Source organism: Penicillium odoratum (assembly GCF_028828045.1).
Source record: "Penicillium odoratum strain IBT 22623 chromosome Unknown utg000002l_segment0_segment0, whole genome shotgun sequence".
Classification (NCBI taxonomy): domain Eukaryota; kingdom Fungi; phylum Ascomycota; class Eurotiomycetes; order Eurotiales; family Aspergillaceae; genus Penicillium; species Penicillium odoratum.
The window spans coordinates 844,396-864,528 of NW_026643144.1; the positions used below are offsets into that span (position 1 = coordinate 844,396).

Genomic DNA, 20,133 nt, shown 5'->3' on the forward strand with positions numbered 1-20,133 from the left:
GTCATGTCTATCGAGCTGTGTATCCACCGTCAACAGGCAGACAAACACCCGTCACCCAGCTAGCATCCTCACTAGCCAGCACAACAGCCATCTTGGCAATATCATCCGGCATGCCAGGTCCTTTTAAGGGGTGTCGACGATTCAGATCATCCCAAGCAGTATGATTTGTGGTTGTTTCTATGAAAATAGCAGTTTGCGTATCTACCCAGTCAGCAATCGTCATGAAAAGATCCAGTCAACTCACATCCAGGACAGATGGCATTCGCATGAATTCTATGCGGGGCATAATCCAGCGCAATTTGCCGTGTCAATTGACTCACGGCACCCTTGGATGCACAATAAGATGCTAGAATAGGGGATCAGTTTCATCCACATGGGAGCTTAGAACTATCTTACGGTTTTCAGGCCCCGCAATCATCCCCATGATGGAGGAAATATTGATGATCCATCCCCGGTCGCCGGATTCATGAGGCTCTTGCTCCAACATCTGCGTCAATGCATACTTGCACCCCAAAAACACAGACTTGGCGTTCACAGTCATGGTCGTATCCCACGTTTTCTCGTCAGTGAGATGAAGGGCCGCGGGCAATCGAGCCTCGATACTGATCCCGGCATTGTTCACCAGACTGTTATGAGACGAGTGAGCAAAATAATTTTCATCAATAGAGGCATGTCATACATATCCAGTCGGCCATATGTCTTCACAGCCGTTTTCACCAACTCCTCCATCTGGGTTGCAACACCAACATCCGTCTTTACAAAGATCGCCTCTCCGCCAGCTTTCACAATCAGATCTTGCGTGGCAATTTCGCTTTCTTCTTTTGACCGAGATGTCGGATTCAGGTCAGCACAGACTACCTTGGCGCCTTCGGTGCTGTATCTGAGTGCGATCGCCCGACCAAGTCCAGAAGAGGACCCAGTCACAATCGCTACCTTGTTTTGGAGCCGAAGGGATGCCATGGCAACGATCTCTCAGTGTTACCTGTAAGTCTGTATATCTGACACTGATAAAACTTTGTAGAGACCTTAGCGAGTGAGTTGCTTACTGCTCACTTGAAGCTTATATATTCCAGTCCACCCCATATACGAAACTAGGCAAGTGAACCGAGTGGACTTTCGAAAGTGACGGAAACTTGACTCTGACTATTTTCTCACACCGTATCCCTAATAAGGATTTATCCCCATTTTTCTGCAACTCAACAACGGGAGTTGACTCAGTTCTGAAGATCGTGCAGTGGAGGCAAGAATGCCGAGGATGCCCCGCAATTCTCCTCGGCATTCTTGCCTTTACCATCTACACTACACGGCGACTTCCCCAACTCAAACAAAGAAGCTGAAACCAACCTTTTCACCTTCTCTTACCTTCATTACTCTTGATGTAAGCAATGTCTAACATTAGCGCAAGTTCGACAAAGTAAGGTATGGATATTCGAAAAGGAAAAATTCGTTGTATATATATTTCTCACTCTCTTTCTCCTCTCCTTCCCTCATCCATCCCTCACAATCACTTACCGATCTCCAAAATCTTCTTTTTCTTATTGTACTTACCTCATATCTCCTAGCTCCTTCCACCTCCGACGACCAACCACCAAAAAAAAAAAAAAAAAAAACAAGATCAACGACCTCGTTGACAACACCGGAGCTGGGAACGATCTCACCAACTTAATGAAGCGCTTCGAAACACCAAGGGAATTCAAAGTCAATGTCTTACAATTCTGGGGAGAACCGCCACCATAGCCACAGGAGCTGGTTCTCCCTGCGCAAACGATTATGACATCATGTCGCTCGCCTGGCAAAAGTTGGACAACCGCGACGAATAATTTGCCCCGGGTCTATTAAGAGAGACCGCAGTTTAGGCGCTCGCAGACTCCAGTCACAAGTCATTAAGTCCTCATTCCACAGTCAGAAGAACTGGCTCCTAAATATGGCAACCTTTCAGTACCCATATCCTTGGGTATTAAAAAACCATTTTTGAGGGCCTGTTCACAGAGCCCTGTTCATAGAGGCCGGGACACTCATGTTGACTAAATATGACTGGATATGTAAGTCATGCTATTATGGAGCGTCAAGACAACAATCGTTTGAAGAGTAAGTGATGCCCCCTTGATCTTGCCGGTGCCAAGTTTGACGACCAGCTTGCTGCAGATGAATTTGCCTGCGTTTCGTGGGATCCGAGACTCCAGTTGTCGAAGAAATCCTATATCATATCTAGAGGCAGCCGCCCTCTCCCAAACAAGGCTAGAAAAATCCGGCACTAATGATTGATCGTGGCTTGGAGACCACTTCATCAGTCCACAATTCTAGGATCCTCAACTTGTGAAGATTACCATTACTCAAAATTATGGTTACCCGCGTCGGATTTTCCCAAGGTTCAACCATAATTATGTAAGTTGATAACCGAGCTTTTTCACGATGAGCCAGGCTAATATTATTGCTTGGTGGTGAAGTGGCCTAGCACAAAGAGGTCCGTCCTATTTCCCGTGGCATATGTGATCCGACCTGCACATCAGGGTTGCGACATCATATTCTGAGGAACTCCAATGAACGAAATTCCAGAAATTGTTCTCGACCGGAGAGAAATGGCCCTGCCTGTGAGCCTCTTTCTGAAACTGGTCTGCAGGGCCGATTCCACGAACGAGTTGGCCATATTATTAATACCATTGCTCGTGAGGAAGGGCTTGATCTTGTTTTCTCGGACTCGAAATGCGATAACATCTCGCATCGAACAATTCCCGACTTTATAGTCATGGGAAAATCCAATCAGTCCACTGCGACGATTGTTGGTGAGGTGAAAATGCCATGGGTCACAGAACATCGCTTCGAGATGATGCCTTGCTATACAAGCGGAACGACGACGGCTTACATGCCAGAGTCCGACTTAGATACGTTCTTACTCAGTACACGAACCTGCTTTCCCCAACGTTCTTCTAAAACATGAAGTATCATCATAAATGATGATACACTAGGAAATTCCAGACACCGCCGTGGCATGTTGTTCGGTGGAAGGGCTTTACGGTATTGAAAACATTAACTGTGTGATTACATTTCCTAGAACTCGGGAAGTGTCGAGTACTCCCCAATATTTGTCGGTGAACAATGGTACGTTTGGCACTTCGAACGACATCAGTGAGACTGGATCTACGAAAATAACAGCAGGAAACCTTTGTACTGGAAACTTACTATGGCAATTTGATGATGGGGCCATCCAACAAACCTCCGGCAGTCCGCAAACGGAAATCAAAGTTTGATGCCTAGTGTTGATGGTGCCATATTGGATGGGTGATCCCACTTTCATGTCATCAGGATTGAGGATCTGTTAGGACGAGATCAGAATCATCATGGCGAAACCCGATGGCTGAAAGAGTTCAGGACTCAATTCCATCCTTATCCAGCGAGATGCATGGGATATTATTCGTTATCGTTATCCATCTCGACAGAATGATCTGCTTGGACAAAGCTAGCGCCAAAGCAAAGGTGATAATGATCGAGAATAAGGACCGTTGGTGGTGGCCCTGGAAAAATGCCGCCTGTTCTGGGCGGAAAGACCAGAGATATCTGGCTTCTGTGTTTACAACACCCAGGGTAGATCTAGATGCTCAATCGGCACCAACACTAGGATACGGTAGTGCCTCCTCCCGGATTATACAAAACCACGACTCCACACTGTCCCTTTGCTGGGAAGAAAGGCTTTGCAGGCAGTACCATGAGACAAGTCAAAGAATTCAGGAGAATGAAAGAAGGTTCACGACTCTATTGAAGAGTAAAGTGCGAAAGTTCCAACCGGTTGCGCAGTCCTTCGGAGAATGATCTGAAAAGGATCAACATATTGCGACAGGGGATTCAGCCAGTGGATAGGACTATGCCTCTAAACTTGATCCTAGGCTCAGTGTCTGACAATCACTAATCGACTTCTGCGAGGGGCTACAATACCCACTACCAATCAGTGGAGTTTATTGTCTATGTTTGCCACCAGCCACATCTCTTGTGGCGGGGCCAGCTCTCTATACATCTCGATAGCTACAACATCAAGGCAAGGCGTGCATATACCTTTGCTCTTGAAGGGTTCGCTCAACAGCAAAGTCATGCCAGGTTAATTATCAACGAGCTGGCTACAGGGAAGTTCGGAGAAACTGGTATTTGTAGACAGAACCTGATCTTTTTGATGTTGCAAGATAGGTGTGGAGTGGTTCTTAAACATGTCTTCTTCTATGAGAAGTTAGAAGGCATATGGAACAGACATCTAGTAACATACACGAAGCCCAGCCTGTTCCAAGTATCACCCGATGCCCAGAATGGCATGACAGTTACGGCAGGATCGTCATTCACAGTCATCATCCTGTTCACTGAAGAAATGTCAAAAAGAGACTCTAAGTCCATCTGGAGCTATTTGTTCAAAACAACTCTCAAAATGGCGGCGGCGGTGGTCCTGGAGGGAGTGGTAGTGCATTGAGTACAACTCTCTTGCCTCTACATGACTCCGAACAAGGAGAGAAGAGCATAGTCGCTGGAATCGCATAGTTTCTGGAATTCATGTCAGTGACCAAAATGAGGAAGAAAGAGGAGAATACTCTTGATCAGGGTGAAGCTTCTCCCTGTGTTTGATTTCACACCAGGTTTGTTGGAAGCCGGTTTTAGATGCCGATGACATACAGTTTTGGCTTAGGTTCGGCTTCGGATCATCTGTCTCATGCGGAAGTCTCTCATTTCCGGGTACTTGCAGAGTGTGGCGAACACGGATCTTACTGGGTACGAAGAAGCTTATTTTTCAATGAGTCTGCCTGTTCTCCATCTCTCCGACAAGACATATTGTGTTACCCTTATTTCCCTTCCGGCACGTCATAAAAAGACCTTATCTCATGACATGTAAGACTTATAAACGGCATTAATCAAATATTTAGTATGTTATTGGAGTTGATTCGATGACACGTGACTGTTCACCAAATCAGCCATGGTGCTGTTCTGAGACGCATGATCTACATTCCGGTTAACATTCCCGCCCACGCCACTTGACCGTTTCCAAACTCAACTTAGCAAGGGATGAGAAGTGACAAGATTGATCAATTAATTCAATTAACTGTGTCAGGTTTTCGTGATGTTCTTGAATTTGCTGAGTGGCTAAGTCATGTCGTTGAGCTAGTCGAGATGGGGTTAGTGGGGAACAATACTAAGGACATTTCCCCACTCATTGTTGTTACTATTGCTCTGCAACTAAACGATCCACCACATGGGGAATCGAAAATCTGGTTTCGGCAGATTAAGTTGTACCTCGTGGTTCCTTTTTTTAGACTGGGCTGAATTCAACAACACTCGGAAATTACCCTAAATCATCATCGCAGTCATCCAAGACCATGAATTAATACCCTTGTTGTCTTGTACTTATATGCATGATAATGATAAAATATTAAAATGATATATGCAGGCTGTACCAAACAGGAAGGAGCCATATACAACATGCAGTAGCTAATCTCCAAAGAATAACCAATAGATGTTCAGAGCATCCCAAAGATGCATAGAAGTGGGCCCACGTTTGATTTAGTATTAGCAGAATCTCCATTCAGCCAATCGATTTCTCACCTGTGCTGCCTCCATCGACGCAAACATTGTCCCCCGTGGTATTGTTCTCGGATTTGGTGAATTTCAATCAAAACCATATATACCAGCGACTTCGCTGATCGACATCATGATTCCATCTACATTCTTGAACCGTCTACGATCTTATCTGCTATTTTTGAGGGGAAATGATTTTTGCTACGATGCGGTGGGCCGTGGCTATGAGTGTGGTGGGGAGTGTGGCATCCATGGGAATTTCGTCGCCGTTTCGACGGGATTTGAAGCTTATGGCTGAGATGGGGGTTAGTCCTGATGTTATCTTGAGTAAGAGGGACACAGTACATGCTCTTGCTGAGAAGAACTCAAACGGCATTGTTGAGGAATTCTTTGTGGTAGGTTTCAATCAACAGTGGTTTGATGTGAGCGATGCTGATTGTACAGATGCCGATTGATCATACCAATGCTTCGGTTGGGACTTACAAGAATCGATACTGGGTGCAAGAAAAGTATTATCAGAAAGGTGGACCGGTTTTCATTTATGATGTTGGCGAATCGACTGCAGCGAGTGCAGCAAGGGTGCAGCTGGGGAATAGTACGTCAATGTTTGTGGAAATGCTGGAGGAGCATGGTGCTATGGGCATTGTTTGGGAACATCGGTAGGTGATGATCATCCGGGTTGGACTTCGACTTACACGCGCAGCTACTACGGCAAATCACTACCGTACAATGTTAGTGTCGACACACCACCAGAGAACTTCCTCTACCTGAACAATGAGCAGGCATTGGCCGACATTCCCTTCTTTGCGAAGACTTTCACGCGCCACAATTATAACACCACAGATCTTACCCCATCTGGCGTGCCTTGGGTCATGGTTGGAGGTTCTTATTCTGGCATGCGCTCGGCTTTCACTCGCAACAAGTACCCCGACACCATTTTTGCATCCTTTGCATCGTCAGCACCCGTTGAGGCCCGCATTGACATGAGTGTTTACTTCGATCAAGTCTACGCCGCGATGGTCGCCAATGGATACCTGAACTGCACCCGCGATATCAAGGCTGCAATGGAATACGTTGATGAGGAATTGTCCAAGAATGCATCCTCCGCTGCAGAAATCAAGAAATTATTCTTCGGGGATGGCGCCGAAGTAAACAACAATGGCGATTTTACCGCGGCGATTGCTGGCATCTTCGGCTACTTCCAGTCATACGGTTTTGGTGGCGGAGAAGGCAGTCTAGGATCCTTCTGCGACCATCTCGAAACAGATCCACCCACTGGCACCGTGGCCGGACCTGGAGGTCTCGCACCTTACCTCGGTAAGGAGTACATGGCCAAAAAATTCGCCTCCTGGCCCACCTTCATCGAGCTAGTCAACTTCAACTACCATACCAACTGCGCTGGCCAAGACACAACCAAGCAAACCTCCTGCATCCTGGCTCCCCCAGCTACGGACCCAGATATGATCAGCTGGACGTGGCAATTCTGCACAGAATGGGGCTACTTTCAAACCAACAATATTGGTCCTCACTCTCTCCTCTCCCGGTACCAATCCCTCGACTACGTTCAATTCACCTGTAACCGCCAATTCCCCGATGCAGTCGCAGCAGGTATTCTCCCAAGGCATCCCCTGACTGATAGAACGAACAATCAAACCGGAGGCTGGAAGATCCGCCCATCAAACGTTTACTGGAGCGGCGGGGAATTCGATCCTTGGCGTCCACTCTCCCCCCTTGCCACGGAAAGCACGGCCCCACAGAACGTGACTTTCACTACCGAGATCCCCAAATGTGGTGTGGAGACGCCGGAGAATACGTTATTCGGTTACATAATGCCTAATGCGGAGCATTGCTTTGACTTTTTGACTGATTTTGCACCGGGGAACATTTCACGTGGACACTTTTACGATGCGTTGAAAGAGTGGCTGCCTTGTTTCAAGCCTCAAATACCTGCAGCACCCCCTGCAGTGGGAATAGCTCAATAGTCCGGATTGTGAGTAATCCCGGAAACCACCCGGATAGGATAGCCTTTGATTTCATAGAGATCGACAGAGATTCGGGTGCATTCCGGTTGTAATTAGGGTGGTTGATCTTCAGACTCTCTCACATGGGATTGAACCGAGGATGTTAATGTACCAAATAAGATGTTTATTTATTAGATTCCTTTATCTTCTTTATCTTATTCCTGAGCTCACCTCAGATCTCATGATATCGAAGATCTCGATATGTCACTCAGTCCTGTCCTCGTGGTTGGTGCATTATATGCGACCTTCCTGGTCTTGCGTTACCTTGTTCAGTTACACCAACATCGTAAACAATCTAAATCCCTGCATTGTCAACCTTGTGCGACCGGTTCGTCCAACTTCTTCGGTATTCTGGCGTTTATTCGTTTGAGTAAAGCCGTGCGTGAAAAGCGCTGGATCGACTATTTAGCCAATCAATATTCCATCTATGGAAATACCTTCCGACAAAGAATGTTTGGTCGAGAGATCATGACGACCATTGAACCGGCCAATGTGAAGGCTATCCTGGCGACTCAATTCCAGGATTTTTGCCTCGGCACCAGACATGAGCAGTTCTATCCTCTTCTCGGAGATGGTATCTTTACGCTAGATGGAGCGGGATGGTCGCATGCCAGAGGACTATTGCGACCACAATTTACCAGAGACCAGGTATGATCAAGTACCATGAAATTTGTCCCATATTCTAATTGATTCCCAGGTCGCCGATCTAGCCCTCCTAGAGGACCACATCAACCACCTCCTCGACCTCATCCCCAAAGACAGAACAGGATTCGATATCCAGCGCCTATTCTTCCTTCTAACCCTCGACTCAGCCACCCACTTTCTCTTCGGCGAATCAGTAGGCTGCATGCTCCCCGAATCCGAAACAACCGGCGTGCTCGCCAAATCCGCCGTCCGCAACGCTCAAGGCTTCGCCGACGCATTCACAATCGCGCAAGACTACCTCGCTTCTCGAGCACGCGCCCAAGGACTCTACTGGCTCGTCAACCCAAAGGCATTCCGCGAAGCAAACAGCCAAGTCCACGAAGTAGTCGACCACTACGTGAACGTCGCGCTACAATCCAAGCGTAATGCCGACTGCAAGAATAACAGTCGCTACATCTTCCTCGATGCACTCGCCGCCGACACCGATGATCCGAAGATATTACGCGATAACATGTTGAACATCCTCCTCGCCGGGCGTGATACGACAGCCAGTCTACTAAGCTCCACATTCTACTATCTCGCCCGGCATCCAAATGTCTTTATCCGACTCCGTCACGAGATCGTCGACGTATTCGGGGATTCTAAGAACCCACAAGAGATCACACACACAAAGCTTAAAGACATTTCTTACCTCCGATACGTCCTCAACGAAAGTATGTTGATCTCCTGAGCTTTGAACTTAATTCCTGCTGACAACGCAGCCCTCCGCCTTCAACCGCCGGTCCCGATAAACTTCCGGGTCGCAACGAAGAATACCTCCCTCCCAGTCGGTGGTGGACCGGACCAACAATCCCCTATCTATATTAAGAAGGGAACGATGTGCTCTTACAACGTCTACGCCATGCACCGCCGCACAGATCTATGGGGTAAGGATGCACGCTCCTTCCGACCGGAACGGTGGGAGGAGAACGCTAAACATGGATGGGAGTATTTACCTTTTAACGGTGGACCTCGGATATGTCTCGGGCGTGAGTTTTGATTCAACGAATTGATTTTTCCGAATAAAGCTAATCTCATCTAGAGCAATATGCGCTTACCGAGGCGAGTTATACGGTTGTTAGACTTTTGCAGGCTTTTGATACACTTGAGAATGCTGATCCGAGACTCGGGTTGGATGAAGAGCCTGTTAAGCAGTCTAATTTGACTATGATGCACGATGCTGGGGTTTCGGTGCGGTTGTATTCTTCGAATAGGGTTTAGGTTTTCATTCTTGATTCATGATTTACGTTCTGGAACGTTGGGATGGAATGGTTCAATGTTGGGATTGTATGTACTTTTGTGAATTCGAGACTTTGGTTTTCTCATTTTAGACTTCTTTGCAATTTATACCCGGTGATAACATTATGGTAGCCGGTGAGTCAAGAAAAGTTTATTTTTTGTTGACTTTTCGTCTGCGGCACCAAGATTGTGGAATTAACCTTCAACTTACGGTAGATACTTAAGTTCCGATCTAGGAGCACATTTGATCATAATCACAATTCACCTATTTGAAACAACCACGGATTTAAGGGAGATCCCGGACTTGAAGCGGCCCACTTTGAGGGGTAGAGAGCTCTGATTGGACGGAAGATGTTTCTCTATGATGTAGAAAGATTCAATGCTTTGAGTATGCAATCACCATGATTAGAAGCCTAGTCATTGAGACTTCGTATATCAATTAATACTGCACAAATTTCAAATCATCTCACTAGTTGCACCGTCACAGATTTGTAGATGGGAGATTCAAACAGCACATGAGCCTTTCTACGAACAAATTTTACGATCATTGATCACGGAGGCGATTAAGCTCCGAATATTATCGATTGTACCTTAAGTGATTGTATACCATGCCGTATATATCCCCCGCATTTGGTATAGGAGTTGCATCCCTAGCAGATAGTGATGTCATGCATCCGGCGTTTACGGAGTTAAACCCCAGCCGAAAGCTGGTACAACTTCAAAGATGCTATAAATGAAGCAGTTCTATTGCTCCGATAATACCAGTAAAACATACAGATAATTGAAAATGGCCACTCACAAAGCCCTCGTGCTCCACGCCCGCGACAAACCACTAGTCCTGGAAACTCTGCCCCGTCCAGTCCCCAAAGCGGGCGAAGCAGTCGTTCAAATCCTAGCAGCCGATGTTGTTCCTTACATGCGCGAAGTGCTAGATGGTTCTCGTCCATACCCACTTTCTCTCCCTATGACACCTGGCAATACTGCCATCGGGCGAGTCTTCGAGGTTGGACCGGACGCCGTCCGTCTCACGCCGGGCCAGATGGTACTATGCGACATCACGATCCGAGCACGCGACGATCCATCTGTGACTATTCTTTATGGAATTCATGGAGGCGGATATCCGGCGGCACAGAAGCTTATGGATGGGGAGTGGAGGAATGCGACGTATGCAGAATACGCGCGTTTCCCTCTGGAGAACCTTTATCCGCTGAATGAGGATCTATTACTCAGGAAGCTGGGATATAAGATATCGGACTTGTGTTTCCTACCTGTGTTTCTCGTTCCTTTCGGTGGGTTATCTGAAGTTGATGTTAAGCCTGGTGAGGTGGTGATTGTGGCGCCTGCTACGGGGAGGTATGGGGGTGCAGCGGTAGCTGTGGCGCTTGCAATGGGTGCTACTGTAGTGGCTGCTGGTCGGAATATTGCGGCGCTTCAAGCTCTGGAAACGATCCATGCGTCGACGAGTCGATTGAGAACTGTTGTCCTTACCGAAGACACTGCTCGCAACACTGAACTGTTTAAAGCCGCAGCTGGAAATTCGAATGGCGCAGATGTATACATCGACTTTTGCCCGCCTGCCGTGACGAACAGCTCGTTGCTTTCTTCTGGTGTTGGTGCCTTGCGTTCGTTTGGAAGGTGTGTCATCATGGGAGGAATGTCAGGGGAAATTAAGGTGCCATATTTGGAAGTCATGTTCAAAAGTCTACGGTTGCAGGGTCGATTTATGTATTCACGACCTCAAATCCTCCAGTTCATACAAATGGTGGAGTCGGGACTTGTTGCATTGGGTACTAAAGCGGGGATTCATCAAACGAAGGAATTCGGCTTGGAATCTGTCGACGATGCACTTGAGGCGGCGAGGAAGCTGACCGGCTGGGGGGCGCATGTTGTGTTAAGGCCAGGTCAAAATTAGGCGTAATGGGAAAAAATGCATTCACATTTTGCTCGGGACCATTAGAATAATTTTTATCCTACTAGGGTTCATTCATGAAAAGTAGTAATACTATTCAAATATCAACCAAGCACCCTCCTGACGACACTTTAGATATTCTCATCGAATTAGTCAAAACCAAGAAAACATGCATACATCTCCGCAAGACCAATACCATTCAATATGAATACTTCTTCCATTTGTGAGAATAATCGGCAAAAAGAAATGGCCAAGTCTCACCTAAGGAGCTACGAAGACAGATGCTGTTATCAGCATCTCTATAGTATTCGAAAGTGCTAACAGACTCATGAAGCTTGTCTCACTGGGCTCACCAGAGAAGTGGCAATTAAGCATTTATTCTTTACATTCCTACCCACCCACCAACATACGAGCAATCTCAGCTAGGGCATACCCAGGGCTGCTGAGCCATACTTAAGCGACACGCCTGTTACTAATATGGTGGACCACATGCGAATCCTAAAGACTTTCGTATATTTTGGGGTTTTGTTTGGTGGAGGGGAGTGGGTATAGTGAGAATACAGTTCACAAAGGCGCGTCATGGTATGAAAATAAGAAAAAAGGGCGGCACTAAATTAGGTACTTGAAGGATTAACGTATATACATTCAGAGCTGCAAAACCTGCGCCAATGGAGCCTCGTAGTTACGCTGTGCGTAAGTCAAATCGAAGTCATTTCCCTTTCAAATAGTCAACAGCACTTGTGATCGCTCTCTCCAGCTCTTCCTGGGTATCACAAGCGGCGAAAATAAACCGATCCGGCCTCAGCACGACAAATCGTTTCAACTGTATCTTCTTCCCCAGATAGTAGGGGTCAAAATTACGAGGCTCCGGTCTTCGCCGACACAAAGGGGATTTGGCGAAATCCTCGCCGGTTGCAATCTGATAAAGGCCTTTCAAGCCTTTGGCATCTTGTTGGCAAGCATCATATGAAGAACCAGGACCCGATTCAATAATGAATGGTACATCGCATGCACAGAACTCTCCACCTGAAACTTTTTCGATGTTCTGTAACATCGCTTTGGCCGACTGGAGTCCCTGATAGTCCTTAAGATATCCGAAGATTCTAAAGAGACCCCCTTCTTCCGGTCGGAGGATAACATCGTCGGTAAACAAGACTTCGTCTTTATTGCCTTCGAGCCGTTTGCAGTAGACCTGCGGTACGCACATACCGCCCAACATGTCCGGCAGAAACGGTAGGCCTGGTAAATGCTCATAATGCACCATTCCCTCCCGACGTCGGCCTAGTTCCGCAGCGTGTTTCCAACTAGGTACCTGTTGAACGATTGTATAGTAAACGTCACGTAAAAAGATCTTCAGTGGATTCCCTTCCGTTACGTATCGACCATTTTCAAATCGTCGAAGAAAGGGAGTTTTCCAGTTGCTGCTTACGCTCCAAAAACCAGCCTGACAATACTTCCTTGTGGCGAGGTTGTTTTGAAGGTCGGTCGCGGCACAAAAGAGCAAGGCGCCAGGCGAGCGAGGCAGCATCGCGAAAGCCGGATGCAATTCCCTGACCACCGTCTAAACCTCAATGTCAGTGCCGGAGAACGTACGTTCCTCATTCGCCCAACCAGGAAACTTACAGGGAGGGAATACATGCGCCGCATCGCCACATAGGATCACCCGGTCGAGCGCCCACGAATTACAGCATCGTGCTGAGAACATGTAAGGGCGCGATCGGAGGATTTTTATGCAGTCGCTAGGGAACTTCACGTCTTCATTCAAGCTTTTACCAGGTCAGCAGGTCTGATACCATGCAAAGACATTTTGTTCCAATCGAACCTGTAGCGGTCGCCTTTGTGCGTGAAGTAGGGCGATACAACACGTTCGACCATTTCATTGGTGGCCATCAAATCACCATCTTCTTCCTTGCGAACAACAAATTCAAAACGCCATAGTCGATCCGACGGTAATCCAAACCGTCCACACACAGCTGGCCGCTGTGGATTACACAAGAAAGACTGGCCTCTGGGGAAAAACAGATCGTACACTTCTTCTGGCGAGTAACCCAAAGTCCACAAAGGGAAATCTGGATGAGTGATTGGTGTCGGTAGTGTAATATGCCAGTTGAGAGCCACCCACGTCTCATCGTACAATGTCCTGCGTTATTAATCATTAGTGATACAATCACGATGCATGCACGGTAATAAAGATGGCATACTCCGTGGATCGCTCCATCACGATGCCTTTCGGCTCCAAATAATTCTTTCTTGTGTATCCTGTTTTCCCATCGGCGCCGACGAAGTATTTTGAGCGAATGACATGGTCAACCCCCTCCGAATCATTGTAGACACAGTAAGACCAATCATCTTCTTCCCAAATATTGGTGACGGCGGATTGGGCTCTCAAGTTGCAAAATGGGGAAGACGTCATTGCTTCCCGCAAATGCTTTTCGAGTCGCGGTTGATTGTGACAAATGAATCCGACATGCCCTGTGCCACCTTCGGTCTAGTTGGGTATGGCATGAGTATGAATACCACATTGTTCTGCATTAGCGTAACTCACTGTGCTATAATCCAAAGTCAAGAAAGGAGCTTGTCCCAAACACGTTTCAGTACCTCCAATGAACTTGAAACTGTCCATGCCTATGCGAGTCGTAAGTCAGAAAACAATGTGGGCATAAGACGCTCCAGGAAGAGATATATTACAATGACCAATATCGGTATAGATGTGTTCATAAAGACCTATACCTTGGAGAAGGCGAATTCCGTCTTCGTCCAGTGCAATGCCGCGAGGATCCGTCGTGATCTCTTTCTCTTTGTCAAGCACGATATGGGGGATCGACAACTTGCCCAAATAGGCTGCTAACAACGCCCCGGTCGGGCCACATCCGCAAATCACCACATCAACGGTCTCCGGTTCGTCCTTTGTGTTCATTTTTCAGAGATTGAAACGCGCAAAGAGAGAAAAAAATAATAGATAAGAAGGCAGAAAGCTCAACACTTGACCGCTGGAACAGGTTTAAAAAAAGATGAACAATGCTGTGAAGAGATAGCAAAGCATGTTATATTTAGGATTGGAGTTCTTCATACAACGCCGAGGAACGGCGGATCCCACAGGGCGGATTTACGGAAGCCCACCCCAGAGAAATGACCAAGGGTAACCAGTATTCCTCCGACGCAGCCCAGTGGGCCCATCAAATCGATGGCGTCACCGCATTTTTCAATGTCTGGCCTCAGATTGGTTGTTCAAACATTCGTCGCGGCTCCTGAGCTGGCAGCACGGAGAATCCTAGATGGGCCCGAATGCATACTAAACACCTTATTCTTTTCTTTGTTTTTGTTTTTATTTTTTTTATTTTTTTTATTTTCTCATAATATAAACAAAATAATGACATGATAATTGAGCATAGAGGACACAAAGATCGTTCAATATCTCATGTATTACTTACATTTCAAACTAAGATTCGATTTTCCTAGCAAATTTCGTCCGAATTCTATTGCTTCTTACCAGATCGTTGGGAGTGATCAGCGCATCCGATTTTCCGTACGACTGTGGGCCCAAATCCACCGCCTCCAAAAAGGTTTACAGCTATGACGCTCTTCTATAGACAGTCTCAATTATTGGGGTTTGTACAAGATCTTTCGCCATTAAAGACGCGTCTCGGCCTCCTTCAAAACACTCCATTGGCTCAGAAAGTCGTCCACCAAGATGGTCGGTTGTTTCTCTATATCCGGTGGGACATTCCCCGCAGGTTGCCTCCTCGGTTCTACGGAGGTTTCTACCGGAAACATCCAGTAAACTGGATAATTCTCCCATAAGCTTGTGGTCTCAACTGCGATGACGACATGTAATAGTGCTACCGCGGTATATTTGAACGAGTTATTATGGGGGCTCTTTTCGCAAAGCGTCGGTGTGAAGAGGGAAGTCCGCGTGCGTTTTTATTGAATTCCTCGTTTGAAGTCTCTTTCTTCACTTACCAGCAAGCTCACTAGAAGCTTTTTCGGCTCAAATATCGAGTTATGGATCAGATGGTGCGGATTATCATCTGGGATGCGGAAGTTGCATTGTCGCTAACGAGAATCGCAGGAGTCATCCGAACCTCAAATTGAGGCAAATCATGGGGACTCAGTCCCTGATGTTCGTGCCATGGGAGATGAACAAGAGTCCCAAGAGGTTTGGCGGCAACGTTGCGGCATCAAAACCGATAAGCAAATTCGCTTGGTCAAGCTCGTTCACATGCGGTACCAGCATCCCGATCTTGAGTTGATCACCACCTTCCTTCACGGTATGCATTTAACCGCCAATAAGGAGTTGCAATTATTTTAAGCGTGGGCAAAGTCTGACATTATGAAGATTTCGGTATGCAGATTGCTAGAAAGACTGAAGACCAGATTTGGTTTTCCGGTTATGGCCCAGATCCATACGTTTACTACGCTCGAAAAGGACCTAAGAAGTTCCTTGGGGGCACGTTCTTGGTGGAAACATATCAGGATCTGGAAAAGTATGGCGAAGACAACTTCCCGTCTAAATTGGATTTTACTGACGAGCCACCAGAGGAGCAGGGTTACCCTCAGCCAGTGAGATCCAGGAACTAACTGAAGCCCCCGGCGGTGGCTACCTTGTGACTTTAACTGATCCCGATGGGTTTCCTATCAACTTGATCTGGGGACAGTCGCCATCTAGCTCCCTTGAGGACCCTCCGAAACTTATCTACAACTTTGAGAACGAAAAGCCTCGAGTCCGCAAATTTCAAAGATTCACTCCTGGCCCTGCTGCCGTGCACAAGGTTTGTCAGCCAAATTTCCTTCCATGCCTCAGAAGAATCATGACTGATAAAACTGCTAGCTTGGACATTATGGGCTCTGTACCCAGAATTTCGAAGCACTCGTGGATTTCTACACAACCACTTTCAACATAGTGCCCTCTGACTTCATGTACACGGAGAAGGAAGGGCAAAAGCAGAATGTTGCAATGTTCGCGCACATCGACCGTGGGGAGGACTATGTGGATCACCATAGCATATTCCTCAACGCCAACGATACTCCGCATGTTCATCATTGCTCGTTTGAAGTGCATGACTTTGATACTCAAAAATTAGGTCATCAATGGCTTGCCGAGAAAGGTTACGAGTCCGTATGGGGAGTTGGTCGTCACATTCTCGGATCTCAAATTTTCGATTACTGGTGGGACACCACTGGGAACATGATTGAACACTACGCAGATGGTGACATCGTCAACTGTAAAACACCGGTCGGTTATGGTTTGTCTGGTGACGCGTCTTTGGCTGTGTGGGGTCCCGAGGTGCCAGCGGCATTTTTGCAATGATAACAGTTTTCTTGTTATCTAACAGTACACAATCTTGGATTTAACAGAATTGTCAATGTCGACTATTTGTCAATGTATTACTGCTTTTTACTGCTTCCTCCAAAGGAAGACTATATCGCATATGTAGCATATTGGGAGGGTCGTCAATATCCTTGGCATACGGACCAAGGACGAATATAGATATAGGTGTAAGCCTATTGATGCATGAACAGTGTCTCTTAGGGTGGCGGGACGAATACCGCTAGCAAGTACTTCAACAACACCTCAGCTTGACTTTTATTACCGCTGAGATAGCCTCCAATTGCAAAGTTCTGTCATCGAATTTGCCGTTGATCAGAAAATATGACAGATTCCCCAATATTGCAATCATCGAGACTTACTAGATCAACTATCTCCCTATAGTACCTTGCTCAGTAGTATCCCAATCTGATCAATCTTGACTGAAATCTGATCGCTACGGTCGAGGACTACTCTTGGCTAGCGGGTTTGCCAATGGCCGCTGACGTTCCGGTCAGATTAATGGTGCCGGCCTGTAAGGTGGTGCCATGTGAAAGGTAAGGAATCTTCCGTATTCCCATTCTGCACGGTGGTGCTGTTAAGAATGGCCCTTCTTGTAAGATAACGCGGGTTTTTGATCATACAGTGACACAGCAAAAGTATTGACACCCCTCTGGATTCATATATTTATTACATGATATTTTGTCAGACTAAACCCCCTATTCAATTCTTTATACTATGGCTAGTATGGCATATACTAGCCCTGGCATTCAGTAAGCGCTTCAACCCGATGCTAGCTGGTAGAACATAAGGTACTCGCGGCCAACGTGTTGGACAGGCACTAGATCTAACGCGTTTCTGTATAGGCGGTGAGAATTCCCAAGGCGGTAAGATGGGTATCTATAGGGGGGTGTCGATTCTTTCCGCTGTGTCACTATAGATGGGGCGACCAATACAGAGCCTGGACCGCTCTTATTAGTGTTGACCTCATGGCAGAGGATTATATAAAAAAATCTGACCCACTGGACCACTTCCATCAAGGCCCTTTGAACAATACCACTCCGTAGGAGCCTTTTGGAGGCGTCGTGCGGACACGTCATTGGAAGCGGTATACTCGACTGTCGGTATAAATAGTCCAGTGCATCTTCTTCAGCAACGCTCCGCGCTGATTTGGCGGCCACAGCACAAAGCTCGGGGCCAATGAAAACGTATATGGCTTGGTGATAAAAATTGGGAATTCGGGTACAGGTAAATTGGGTTCCTTGATTTTACTCACATTAATCCGAACCCATTGCGTCACTGCACTCGTGGTACCTAGCGGTAAATGGATTATACTTTCATCTGCGTGATCTGTGTATTTAAAACCCATACATCGGATGTAGCTGCAGTCTGCTCGCGAGATTCGTGACAGTAACTGAGTCAATGAATTACAATGTCCTTCGAGCAAATGTGCAAAAAACAAGAAGCCTACCTACTTCACGTGCATGACTTGATTGGTTGCTGTGCCATCAAAAATGGTTCCGTCAATCGAGCGCTGCGACATCATGTCCATTGGCGCTTTCTTAACCAACATCGCGAGTTATGTCCATCAACTGGTCGAGGTCGAGGTGCAATTGGCCGTCTTCTACGTATAGAAATCGTATCAAATGTGTCCAAGAAGGCATCTTAGGCGGCTCGGATTGTCCTTACTAAATCGGTGGTTTCCACGAACGGAAGAGCCAAAATTTGACAAGTTTCTAGGCGAAAATTGCAAGCAGGTGGCAAAGATACGCTTTGCGCAAAAGTATTTGTGGAACATAGCCACAGTAACAGAAAGCACGTTATCTCGAGCAATTTCTGACTTGATATTTTAAAGCCATGTACGACATTATATGACTTCATTTTGATCAAAGCTTGATGAAAATGGTCTCGCCTTCACCTCACTTGAGTGTGATAAAGTGGGGATTAACGTTATGAAAATACCTCTGTATGGGTTATATTATGCGTCGGCCTTGGAATTACAACACTCCTTCCTGTACCGGCCTTCCGCGGAAGGCCAGATTTCCTTTGTACGACTGTCTATTGCGAACCGCTTGTCTGGATTTACGGACCAAGGTCTTGCTTCGGATGCGGACCAAGCGCCTGCATATCTTGACGCAACTATGTAGGCTCCATCAGGTTGATAGAACTTTGATTGGTTGATTGATTGATTGAGCGGGGCGGATTTGTGGAGAAATGAGTCTTTTGAATGACATCTATAAACCAGCGGGTCACGGGCAGATTGCCCGGTATCCCGAACTGATACGGATATATTCAATCTAAGCCGGCCCGCAACGCATGACTCTTCCGAAGTAATTTTTCATCTTTTTATTCCTTCATAACAGATAAAGAGCTGACCCCGAAGAGTTTCGTTCAAGTCAGAACCACAATTTCCGTGGACTTCAGTTGTCATCATCAAGCAATCTGCTTCTGGCCAACAATTAAGCACTGGATAGTTTTCCCGTCTACAACTTCAAATTACGCCAGGACTTTCTTTCGCCATGACGGTAACCAGCCGAATATATTTTCTAGACATGGGAATGTCGTCATCTCCTGATTACAACGGTCGAATCCTATCCTGCGCCTCCGATGGATCCGACCTTCGCCAACTTGTCACCGGGCTTCAAGACTTTCCAGACGGCATTACTGTTGATTTCCACGAAAGGCACATTTACTGGACCAACATGGGTCAAGCTGCGGCCAATGACGGCTCTATCCAGCGGTGCGACCTATCTGGCGAAAATATCACAACAATCATCCCGAAAGGAGTCACTCACACTCCGAAGCAAATTGTCTTATCAAAACATTTCGCGAAGGTCTATTGGTGCGACCGACAAGGAATGAGAATCATGCGCGCGAACAAGGATGGAAGCAATGTTGAAGTGTTGTATCGTGCAGGAACTACAGAGGACGATCGCAAGGATCCCCGGAATTGGTGCGTGGGAATCGCTCTGGACGAGGATAGGGGCAAGCTTTACTGGACTCAAAAAGGACCCTCGAAGGGGAACCAAGGACGACTTTTGCGCACCGGTCTCAATATCGACACCGAACTCTGTACTCGGTCCCCCGAGGTAGAGGTGTTACTTGACAATCTACCGGAACCGATTGACCTGGCCATCGATCTCGTAAAAAACATCATTTATTGGACTGACCGCGGCGATATACCATTTGGAAACTCGGTGAATACTCTCAACATGGATATAGCGAGCGACGGAAAAGCATCTCCCCCTCCGAAGATCTTGGTGCGCAAGCTGCATGAAGCCATTGGCTTATGCTTAGATCCACAAAATCAACGCCTCTATTTCAGTGATCTCATGGGGGGGGTGTACACTTCCCGCGTTGATGGTACGGATAAGAGGCCGCTCTTCAACGATATGGGGGATATCACTGGCATGCACTATGTTGGTTAG

The 20,133-nt window shown here is 46.8% G+C and overlaps 7 protein-coding genes across 7 annotated transcripts; 5 read left to right on the plus strand and 2 right to left on the minus strand.

Moving 5' to 3' along the window:
- Positions 1-7: 7 nt before the first annotated feature.
- Positions 8-960, minus strand: N7520_002353 (SDR family NAD(P)-dependent oxidoreductase; the record flags this gene model as incomplete). Its single annotated transcript, XM_057136288.1, has 4 exons — positions 8-201; positions 245-346; positions 397-626; positions 680-960. The coding sequence occupies 4 exons, from the start codon at positions 958-960 to the stop codon at positions 8-10; spliced, it is 807 nt and encodes a 268-aa protein (XP_056998974.1).
- Positions 961-5,738: 4,778 nt separating this feature from the next.
- Positions 5,739-7,529, plus strand: N7520_002354 (putative serine peptidase, family S28; the record flags this gene model as incomplete). The annotated part of the gene is made up of 3 exons (XM_057136289.1): positions 5,739-5,942; positions 5,992-6,206; positions 6,251-7,529. 3 exons carry the CDS (start codon positions 5,739-5,741, stop codon positions 7,527-7,529), a joined length of 1,698 nt encoding a protein of 565 aa, XP_056998975.1.
- A 240-nt stretch (positions 7,530-7,769) lies between these two features.
- N7520_002355 (cytochrome P450) lies at positions 7,770-9,473 on the plus strand (the record flags this gene model as incomplete). The annotated part of the gene is made up of 4 exons (XM_057136290.1): positions 7,770-8,216; positions 8,266-8,926; positions 8,975-9,241; positions 9,295-9,473. The coding sequence occupies 4 exons, from the start codon at positions 7,770-7,772 to the stop codon at positions 9,471-9,473; spliced, it is 1,554 nt and encodes a 517-aa protein (XP_056998976.1).
- Positions 9,474-10,278: 805 nt separating this feature from the next.
- On the plus strand, positions 10,279-11,403 carry N7520_002356 (putative isopropanol dehydrogenase; the record flags this gene model as incomplete). The annotated part of the gene is made up of 1 exon (XM_057136291.1): positions 10,279-11,403. The coding sequence occupies one exon, from the start codon at positions 10,279-10,281 to the stop codon at positions 11,401-11,403; it is 1,125 nt and encodes a 374-aa protein (XP_056998977.1).
- Positions 11,404-12,109: 706 nt separating this feature from the next.
- Positions 12,110-14,317, minus strand: N7520_002357 (uncharacterized protein; the record flags this gene model as incomplete). Its single annotated transcript, XM_057136292.1, has 7 exons — positions 12,110-12,681; positions 12,830-12,961; positions 13,024-13,166; positions 13,223-13,540; positions 13,602-13,888; positions 13,946-14,025; positions 14,131-14,317. The coding sequence occupies 7 exons, from the start codon at positions 14,315-14,317 to the stop codon at positions 12,110-12,112; spliced, it is 1,719 nt and encodes a 572-aa protein (XP_056998978.1).
- A 1,085-nt stretch (positions 14,318-15,402) lies between these two features.
- N7520_002358 (VOC family protein) lies at positions 15,403-16,708 on the plus strand (the record flags this gene model as incomplete). The annotated part of the gene is made up of 4 exons (XM_057136293.1): positions 15,403-15,414; positions 15,470-15,668; positions 15,946-16,169; positions 16,229-16,708. The coding sequence occupies 4 exons, from the start codon at positions 15,403-15,405 to the stop codon at positions 16,706-16,708; spliced, it is 915 nt and encodes a 304-aa protein (XP_056998979.1).
- A 2,516-nt stretch (positions 16,709-19,224) lies between these two features.
- On the plus strand, positions 19,225-20,133 carry N7520_002359 (uncharacterized protein; the record flags this gene model as incomplete). The annotated part of the gene is made up of 1 exon (XM_057136294.1): positions 19,225-20,133. The coding sequence occupies one exon, from the start codon at positions 19,225-19,227 to the stop codon at positions 20,131-20,133; it is 909 nt and encodes a 302-aa protein (XP_056998980.1).